Below are 10,647 nucleotides of genomic sequence, written 5' to 3' on the forward strand. Positions count from 1 at the left end.
GTTTAATTGAACTTTTCATTTTAATACATCATGAAATTATATTTTCTCCTTTTTGTATTAAATAGAAATAAATTCAAGCTTTAATATAAATGAACTTAATCTGACTATACCTCTAATGATTTGATCATGTCTCGAGACATATTTAAATTTAAAAATTAATATTACAATGCTTATTCCGATATCAAATGCTGAATTTAAATCGAGCTTATGCTTACCCCTATTCGAATTCGTCTCAACTCAATTCAATGATAAAAAATAAAAACTAAAACTATCTTCCGCACTAAAAATCGGTCACCGTTCCTTGCCTGCCCGTGACACTGACAATATCTTTTATTTTTCCGTTCTTTTTAAATTTTTCAAAACGACAGAAAAGGACACCTGTACAACAGCATCCGGAACCGATAACGGGTCTTCGGTATATCCCGTCAAAATTTTAACCACCAATATACCTCCACGTGTCGGTTAAAACCTCCCCCAAATCCTCATTGTTTTCATTTTGCTGACGTGGATTCTTTCTCCCCTATACGACCCTTACCGCCAACTCAAATTCACTGCCTTCCCCACTTTTATTATCCTTTCCCTCTTTTTTTTTTTTGTTATCTTTTTCTCCGGAGATCTTTTTAGAATTTGATTTAAAAAAAGAAGAAAATTTAGCAAAAGAAATAGAAAAAGCTCGGCGAAGAAAGTTCGCTAAGTTTCGACGGTGAGAGATTGTTTTGCGCTGAGGCAAAATCGAATCTCCGGCGAAAATTTCACCGGTTTTGTCGGGAATGGGAGTTCCGACCGACGACGCCGTTGTGATCCAGAAAGGAAAGAAAAATGGAGATCCTCACGTAATCACTGTTAATTGTCCTGATAAACATGGTCTCGGATGCGATATTTGTCGTATTATTCTTGATTTCGGTCTTTACATCTCCAAAGGAGGTCAATTCTTCTATGCAATTATAGGATTTGTTTTTATTTGAAATTAGATTATCGTTCGTTTGAATTTTGAATTCCTTTTTGTTTAGATTAGCTTTTTTTTTAAAAAACTGCAATCATTTTTTTTTTTTTTGGTTTATAGATGTTTCGACGGATGGAATTTGGTGCTATATGGTATTTTGGGTTGTTCCTCATTTGAGCTCACCATTTGTTAGGTGGCCGAGTTTGAAAAACCGGCTTCAATCGTTATGTCCTTCTTGTTCAGTGACGTTTCACTTTGAAGGTCAAGCTTCGAATTCCGCCGCCGCGGCGGCGTCTCCGGTTTACTTGTTGAAGTTCTTTTGCCTCGATCGGAAGGGATTATTACATGGTAATTGTGTGTGTGATTCCGATTAAACCTTTCCTCCTGTTTATGTGCTATGTTGCTTCGAATTTTCATTTATTTTGAGTACCTTTGTCGGTATTAGATTCATAGATGTATCAGAAAAAAAGTTAAAATTTGCTATAGGTCCCTGTGCTGTTTACAAATTCGGAGTTTAATACCTGTACCTTTATTTTTAGGAATTTAGCTCTTCTACTTTTCAAATTTCTAATTTCATGTCTAATTGTTAACAATTTTAAGAGTGTCAAAAGTTGGAACTGAATTTTGAAATATGAAAAGTAAAGTACTAAATTCCTTAAAATAAAAGTATAAGGACTAAATCCTCAATTTACAAAGGGTATAAGGACTTATGACATGTTTTACCAAAAAAAAACTTAGATAATTTTGACCGTACTGGACATATTGTGTACATTGTGTATTATTTGGTTCTAATGTTGCTTGGAATCTTTGCTTTAGATGTAACACAGGTTCTTAGTGAGCTTGAGCTCACAATTCAAAAGGTGAAAGTTACTACAACACCTGATGGCAGAGTCCTCGATCTCTTCTTTATAACCGATAACATGTGAGATTCTGTTCTGAGACGTATAATACGTAATTGCGGTGTTATGTTGCTGAGGAATTCTCTAATTGATATTATTTAGGGATAAATATTAAAACTATATTTGAACTTTAATTTTGTACGATTTTATACATGAAAATTTGATTTAATTTAATTTTCATAAAATCACTAACAACATTATCTAATTAGCACCATTTTATGTGATATATTGTATACACAAACAATTAAATTTATTTATTTAAATATGTATAATTAAATCAAAATCAAAGTTTCATATTTATAATTGCACCAAATTAAAGTTTATGTATCAAATTGTCTATTGAACTAAAATTCCGATATAAATTTAATATTTATCCCTGTTATTTATGGGATACTTTAGTTCTTTGTTTCTGGTTGATGGATAGGTTGGTGAATCTTAGGCTTGAGCTCTTAGATGTTTCCCAGAAGGTATTTAATTTTGGGACCATTTATCAAGTGGTCCATTTCTAATGAAAGTGAAATGTCATTCATGTAGTTTGTGGTTTTATTTTGCCTTCGTAGCCTCATTTCTGTTTTCGTTTCTTATTTGATTCTCTCTCTGTCCATGTTGCTTTGTTTATTTTTTTTCTTCAAGTACACGTGTTCAGCATTCTTAATTATGGAAAATCCTGGTAAAACTGAACATAAACGTATTGGACACGATACTGACAACCGAGCTGTCTGCTGCAATTTTCTTGTGGAAAATAAATTGTACTGCTGCTTTGAACTTATAGGTTATTGAGAATGTCTCTTCATTGAAAAGTGAAAAAAAATATGGTGCATGTATTCTCTAGGATTAAATCACTTTTTGGGTTTTAACTTGAAAACTGTTTCATTATTGGGGCTTGAACTTCTTTAAGGTCTTGAAAACCTGAAAGTTCAGGCTCCAACGTGTAAACAATTGTTAAGTTTAAAAACTAACTTGGAGAAAAAAATTCAATTCCTAAATAATGATTTGACCCTATTGTGTATTGATGATTGAGCTTATGAGTTATAATCAAGTGGTCAACGGATAAAGTAGTATGGTTTGGTTATAGTCTCAACTATGTTAAAACATTGTCAGGGAGCTTTTACACACAAAAGAACGACAAGATGATACATATAAACAGTTAAATGCCGTGTTGGGTGAATCATGTATCAGTTGTGAACTCAAGTTGGTTGGTCCTGAGTATGAACGTCATCATGGTATCTCATCACTTTCTCCTGCTATAGCGGAAGAGTTATTCCGTTTCGAGCTATCGGATAAAGAGACTCGTTCCCAAGCTCTTAGCCCAGATATGGCGAAATTGAAGAAAGCTAGTGTGGTGATTGACAATTCATTGAGCCCAGTTCATACATTGCTTCAGATAGTTTGTGTGGATCACAAAGGTCTTTTCTACGATGTCTTGAGAACTTTGAAAGACTGCAATATCAAGGTATTCTGCTAAACTGTTAAATTTTGAGAAGTTCCTTATACGTTGTAGGTTATGTTGCTCTTACTATTCATTTTGACAAGTTCCTTAGTTATTGGAAATACACATGTCGAACACATAACCAAATCCGTGTGACAGAGATTGTAGAGTACTATAATTTGCCCGTTTAATTATGCTGCATGGTTCCCACATCTCATGACTGCTAAATTCATATTTTGCAAAAAATGGCATAATTGAGGGTTTAGGCTTGTTTTCTTGAGTCACAAGATTGCCTCTTGCTGAATGAAGGTAAGGGTGTGCAGAAGTGGTTTCAAACCGACGTAACACATAGCCTTCAGTCAAATCGTTATGATGGTTAATTCGGTTTTGTAGGTGGTTAAAATAAGTTGGTTGGTTATCGGTTATGAAAATTCATAATCGGACTGGCCAACTTAACCGACGTATATATGTGTTTTATTTCTCAAACTTGAAAGGAACTAAGGAAAAAAAACAAAAATATTCATTTTAACTGATTTTACTGACGGTTCAGTTAGGTTCGTTAAGTCTATTTTTCCCTTTTCTTAACCGAATCGACTCATTCCTTTCTCCTAAACGAAGAGCTCATGATGAAAATGACATTCTATCTCTATGTTGCTCTGACTCTTCATTGCTTGAAATACCCATGTCTCACACTCATATGCAACATATACTCAGACATGAATATAAAAATCCTGGAAAATATTGAACGTATCTCTAACCGAAAACCACACTCGAATTTGAGTAACTGGTCTAACGGATTGAATCTACATATCTCCTACTTCCTCCTACACTGTTAATTTGACTTAAATTTCGTTTTTGTTGTTAATGGCTATCTTGTTTTTTTACAGATAGCTTATGGTCGATTCTCATTGAACTCCAAAGGTTATCGTGATCTAGACTTATTTATTCAGCAAAATGATGGGAAAAAGATTGTGGATCCCGATAAGCAAGACGGATTATGTTCTCGTTTGAGGATGGAAATGCTTCATCCATTGCGTGTTATCATTTCGAACCGAGGGCCAGATACTGAACTTCTGGTTGCTAATCCGGTTGAGTTATCTGGAAAGGGAAGACCAAGGGTTTTCTATGATGTTACACAAGCTCTAAAGTCTCTTGGAATTTGCATATTCTCGGTAAGTTACAACTTCCAAAGAGAATTATTTTGAAACCTATATATGCATATTGTAAGTTGTAACTTCTGCAATTTGCCATGATATATGGTAATGATAGGAAAACAATAACGTAAAGCTTGGTAGTTTAATCTAGAAGATTGAGTTTGTCTTTCTATGGTTTAAAACCTATGTTACTTGGGTTCGGTTGACTTGTACACAAGTATATTCCCGTCTTTGGTAGTTCAAACTAGAAGATTGAGCTTGTATTTCTATAGTGTAGGAGCAATATGGTAGGGTGATTGGCTAATAGTTCATTCCCATGTTACTCGGATTTGTAGTCTCAGACACGGGTATATTTCCGGGTTAAGCTTGGTAGTTTAATCTGGAAGATTGAGTTTTTCTTTCTATGGTTTAAGACCATATGGTAGCGTCATTGGATAATAGTTCATTCCCATGTTACTCGAATTCGTTCGAGTCTCGAGCATGGGTATCTTCCCGTGTTAAGTTTGGTAGTTCAAACTAGAATATTGAGCTTGTATATCTGTAGTTTAAGACCAGTATGATAGAATGATTGGCTAAATAGGTCATTCCTATGTTATTCGATACAACTACGAGTGTCATTTTCCTTGTCCAAAACCCATATGTTATTCGACACGGGTTTGTTCGACTCTTTGTTTTCCAGGATTTTCTTTGTTCAAAACTAACTTCATTTTCGTGGTGTTTTAGGCTGAAATCGGAAGATATTCAAGTTCGGAACGGGAATGGGAAGTGTACAGGTTCCTTTTGGATGAGAATTGCAAATTCAAATTCTCAAGTATTGGAGCTAGAAATCAGATTGTAGATAGAGTTAGAAGATTACTCATGGGATGGTAAGAATGATCTTCTTTGTATCTTATGATTCCTAGCATCACCTTGAGTGTCCAAGCCCAACCGAGACCACAAGCGCAAAGTTCCGATCCGCGTTTCCATGTTGACACATCTAGCTTCTTTGTATTGTCAAATAAACCTTTTAAAATAACTACCAAGTGAACATATCTCACCGAACACCCTGAACTTTCTAGCTGTAAATTTGTAGGGAGGTTAGATTATGTTAACATTGTCACTAAAGCTGCTCATTTGCCCCGTTCGAAATTTGAGTACAAATAAGATCGTAAAATAAGTTTGAACAAAAAAAATTAAACTCGCAATATCCAAACTTAAACTCAACCCGGCCCGACCTATTTTTAAAAAATTTATAATGGTTCATATCATGTTATTTTTATATATTATGTAACTTATAACACACAAAAATTAAATCTATGATTATATATTACTATGATATAAATGTTAAAAAATATTTGAGATAAGCACTTATAAAAACTATTAAATGTTAAATTGAAAATAATATAGATCTAAAATGGATTTAGAAAAAAATTTAAGCAAGCATATAATGTATTAAAATCATGCATAGATTTGGCTCAACCTCGGATGACAATCACCTCTAATGTAATAAAAGTAAATATTACACTTTGCATTATAACTAGATTTAAAAGTCATCACATAGGGCGTAAATTAAATCTAATGAATTGCACAAAATTAAAGCTTTTGTTCATTTATGATTTATTTGATTATGAATCTGTTTGCAAATTATATATTCATGAAAAATTCGCTAACGCATTCATTTATAGACTATCTAGACTGCTTAGAAACAGAAACTAATATACACATATACACACTCATGGGCTCATTAGGCCCAAAACTATGAGATGCATCAACTTAAGTACTAAAATATATAACTTTTACCAAAAAATAATATAGGTACTACACTAAAAAAATATCAAACTAGGGAACCAAATGATATAATAACCCTATTACTAGACATACTAATGCAGTAAAACAAAGAACTAGTATTGGTGAATTTCAAAACTTGAAATTAAGAATAATATATATAAACATAAACATATATAACATGAAGAATCAGTTTGCCATTAATCAGACCAGTAGCACTATATCGAAACCAGAAGGAAAAAATATGCAGTAAAAGCTAATTCATATCGTGTTTGTGTATTTTACGTGTCAATGAACCCGACCATTCGTAAACACTGGCATAAAACATCCAAATCCCACAACAAAGCATATCCTCACCCGATAAAGCTTCAACCAAGATATGATACCATGGATGTGATGAGATGTGCACTTGTATGTATGCATGTAAAATGACTAGCATTTGAAATAACATAAAAGGATGAAGTAGATTCACGGAACGCGGACCAATGGGGTCAAGAGCTATGCCGAAATCAATAAACAGGAAACCAGCACTCACGGACTTTATGATCTTGGGGCAAAGCTAAAACTTGTAAACGAAGATGGCAACTTCACGACATACCGAGACTTATAGCAAATGAAAAACCATAACATGTTGTCCTCTTACCCTAATACTCCAAGCAATAGCAAGGTTTCCGGTTCCCACAATTTTCAGTCTAAGCTCATTTCACGCCATAACTACGAGTACGGTTTTATCACTGTCAAATCTATTTTGACTTCCCTGATCAAACATTCAAACCCAACCTGATAACCCGAGCTTTTCTTCAAACTATCAGGGATTAGGCAGCCGACCCCAAAAGTAAAGAACTGAGAGTTCTCGCACTTTCTATGGAATATGAAGCGGTTAAAAATTCAGATGCCTTACTTCGATAGATTCCTATATGCCAGTCATACTAAAAGCCTTCAACAGTTTTTTCTCCAACACGAATTCAACAGGTTGAACCAAAGTAGAGATATTCTACCTTAATTGACTACAATTAGCCAATATCAACAGCCATGACAGATAATTCGGTAAAGAATTTCCCTTCAAGACAGTATAATAATGTTAGGTAATTTTACCACCTAAAAGCCTAATAAGGAAAAACCAAGTGCATCACTAACAAGATAGTAAAAAGTCCGAACAACTAAAACAGGAATCCATGAGGGAAAAGAAGAAAAAGAGATCTACCTCGATTGCAGAGCAGCCAGTAGGCAATGCAGCTCAGGCCAATGGTAAGATTACTACTCCAATAGCATTCAGCCAAAGTTTAGTTTGCACATGGAAAACTGAGGAAAAAAACTTCCTGCTTTCATTCCCAGCTTGTGGCAAAGAGTCGGTAGCAATGGAACCAAAATCATAAACCAAGGTTACAGTAAAAGGCCAAACTCTATAAATCAAGACACTAATAGTTCTCTCCATGACTAGTTCTGGTAAAGAGTATGATTTGGTAGAGATACACAACTTAGTCGGGATGAAGCATGCAATGTCCACAGTAGAAACATATAAAACCAGCCAATAAAACATTTGAAATGCTTCAATTTGTCTGCATTGATTCGGAATGATACTTCTCTAGATCGGCGTCAAGATCTTCTGCAGAAACCTTTTCTCCACGACCCTTCCCTCGTCCACGGCCTCTTCCAGCAGCACCACCACCACGTTGCCTACCAAATCCACCACCCTTGCCTTGGCCACTGCAAATTTACAAGATATGGATCACATATTCCAAAGATGTATTTACAAGATAATATGCATTTAAAATAGGAATTGTTGCATGCCCCATTAAGTAGAAATATGTGTCTAACACCATTTTAACAACTGTAAAACATGGAAGATCTAACACTCTTAAAAACACATGTCAAAATCATAATTCTATCATTTTCTAGCTATCATACTATCAACATCCAAAAACTTAAATTTCGAATAATTGATAATTAAGTAGAATTTTCAGCCAAGAACTGATCTTAGGATTAGCATCTTGTGATTTTTATGCACATTAAACCCCCAGCACCATAGGTAAAACTTTAAAACACTCTGTAACATTTCAAAAGCATCAGTGAAACTAATAATAGAATCTACAGTTTTGAACACAAGAAGTAGTCAAGCAAATAAAAGAGTACCCTTTAATGGCTCCATTAGAACTTCGAAAGGCACCATTAGCTCCTAAAGGTGCAGGAGGGGTAGCGATGTTTGTTCCAACAATCTCGATTTTCATCGGTTTCCCATCGAGCTCAACATTGTTGTACCTCTTTACTGCAGCCAAAGCATCTGCTCGCCGTGTGAAGACAATATCTGCTGTTCCCTACGGAAAAAGAGTGTTGTTCTGTTTTAAACTACTGCAGGATACCGAGAATTTCATGGTGGACCGAAAATCTATTAGATACCTTTGATCTCCCGCTCCTATCATAGTGGACCGAAAATCGTTTCAGGTCACCAACCTCAGAAAACAATTCCTATATGAAAAAACAAACAAAACGTCAGAAAAATAAACACTAACAACACAACACTGATCTTAATGGAAAAGGTTCAAATTCAAGATTGCGTTGCTAGACTTTTCTTCAGCTAAATATTTTTTGTATAATGAACATTTAACCAATTTTAGATCAGCAAAGCCTAAAATTAAGTAGAACAAATAATTCACATCAAAATTACTCTTTAAAATAATACAAAATCGAAGCAGGATAGAAAATCTTAAAACGCAAAATAAATAAAAATACATATTTTCTATAAATACCTTGATGTCGTCGTTTGAAACAGCGTAATCTAAATTAGAGATATAAAGCTTCGTTCCGGTTTCTATTCCAGAATTCCGACCCGCTAGTCCTTGCAACGCCGCTCTCTTATCGGAAAGCATATCCTGTTGCCACGTCGTCTCCGGCGCCTGGGTTTTTTTAAAAATAAAACCGAAAATAATTGATAAGAAAATCGAATCAACTCGATCAAAGCAAATCAAATAATGAAAAAGCAAAAAGAGATAAATCAGATCTAAAAACGCTAGTTATATTTTACCTTAGCAGGAGCATACGGTGCCGAGCGGTTTGCTCCACGATTAGGAAAACGGCGGGCCGGTCCAGGTCCGGATCCACGTCCCCGGCCGCGAGATTTGCCGGATCTCGACTTACGGTTACGCTTGATGAGATCGTCGAGCGACATCTCTAAAGCACTTGACATTTTCTTTTTTGAATTAGAACAAAGAAAAATACAACCCTAAAAACGAAATCAGAGAGAGGATATAGGATTCAGTCAAAGGAGGAGATTTGTTTTAAGGAGGAAAATATAAAATCTAATTGGACTTGAGTCGATATTTATATTATCAGAATTTAAAAAAGTGGAAAATTACAAAAGAAAAAAATGGGCCCAAAAGCTTGGCGTCGCCCGGACTCGAACCGGAGACCTTCAGTGTGTTAGACTGACGTGATAACCAACTACACCACGACACCACATTGATTTCAAGCGTAAATATATTCTTTGATAGCTTTTGTACAATTATTTTTATTAGAATAAAACCAAATAGAGAAATTGTGTAAATATATAGGATTAATTTCTTTAGAAAGATAATAAAATTGACACAATGTAAGCTAATCAATTTAATTCGGTTAATAATTGGTTAATCAATCTAATTCGACTGGAGATTGGTTAAAAAATTTTAGAAGTTCAGTTATTGCTTAATTCGGTTCGAAATCAAGTAATTAACCGAATTAACCGAACTTTATAATTAATAATACAAATTATATATAATTTCAATTCAAATCATTTGGTCAAATAAACATTACAATTTTTTTATATGTTTTATACTTCTTTCAACAAAAAAACCATATAAATTTCGGTTAGTTCGAATTAGTCAAAATATTTTAGTTCAATAATTTTAAAAAAAAAATCGATTCTATTAACAGCTAAAGTATTAAAAAGTTCAATTAATACTAATTCAGTTTCGTTAATTATTTGAACACCCTAGTGATACCATATCCCAAACAAGTAACTTATATGCATGGTTCAAGGATTCAAACCCCACCAAAGACAAGACACTTACATCGCCTCTTGATGGGTGGCTGTACATTCAGATACAATTAAGACACTCCCAGTATGAACCAAGCCTTCAAGGCTACCACTCACAACACACTAGTTTCTGGTAAAGCACAAGAGACAACCCTCCTCGAGAAACAATATCTTCAATTATTAAGGGTTTGATCAATTGCTTAACAAACAACATTTCAAATACTTCTCTTGAAAAAACCAACCGAATTTCATTTTCATCAAAAAGTTTTGGGCAGTTAAAGGAATTGGACAAAAATAACAAACATGATTAATTCAAATAATTGGGTAATTAAAAGAACATAAGCATAGCTTGCTACACCTAAAGTTTGCCTTCAAAAGAAGGGAACTCTTAGGAGTATTAGATTTAAAAGAGTGAAGCTTTCGGTAAAAAGAAACATCAACTTATTAAT

At 34.4% G+C, this 10,647-nt stretch overlaps 2 protein-coding genes and 1 non-coding gene across 3 annotated transcripts; 1 reads left to right on the forward strand and 2 right to left on the reverse strand.

The window, feature by feature from the left end:
- Window positions 1–558: 558 nt before the first annotated feature.
- On the forward strand, window positions 559–5,529 carry LOC105781925 (ACT domain-containing protein ACR9). Its single transcript, XM_012606446.2, has 6 exons — window positions 559–924; window positions 1,064–1,291; window positions 1,760–1,865; window positions 2,944–3,295; window positions 4,159–4,443; window positions 5,149–5,529. Exons 1-6 carry the CDS (start codon window positions 771–773, stop codon window positions 5,293–5,295), a joined length of 1,272 nt encoding a protein of 423 aa, XP_012461900.1. The 5' UTR covers window positions 559–770; the 3' UTR covers window positions 5,296–5,529.
- A 1,963-nt stretch (window positions 5,530–7,492) lies between these two features.
- LOC105781926 (THO complex subunit 4A) lies at window positions 7,493–9,484 on the reverse strand. Its single transcript, XM_012606448.2, has 5 exons — window positions 9,212–9,484; window positions 8,937–9,083; window positions 8,587–8,655; window positions 8,323–8,504; window positions 7,493–7,896 (listed from the first exon to the last, which is right to left on the reverse strand). Exons 1-5 carry the CDS (start codon window positions 9,371–9,373, stop codon window positions 7,740–7,742), a joined length of 717 nt encoding a protein of 238 aa, XP_012461902.1. The 5' UTR covers window positions 9,374–9,484; the 3' UTR covers window positions 7,493–7,739.
- An 84-nt stretch (window positions 9,485–9,568) lies between these two features.
- On the reverse strand, window positions 9,569–9,642 carry TRNAV-AAC (transfer RNA valine (anticodon AAC)). Its single transcript has one exon. It is a non-coding gene; the product is annotated as a tRNA-Val (tRNA).
- Between the last annotated feature and the right edge of the window lie 1,005 nt (window positions 9,643–10,647).

This window comes from Gossypium raimondii, chromosome 13 (genome assembly GCF_025698545.1).
Source record: "Gossypium raimondii isolate GPD5lz chromosome 13, ASM2569854v1, whole genome shotgun sequence".
NCBI classification, from domain to species: Eukaryota; Viridiplantae; Streptophyta; class Magnoliopsida; order Malvales; family Malvaceae; genus Gossypium; species Gossypium raimondii.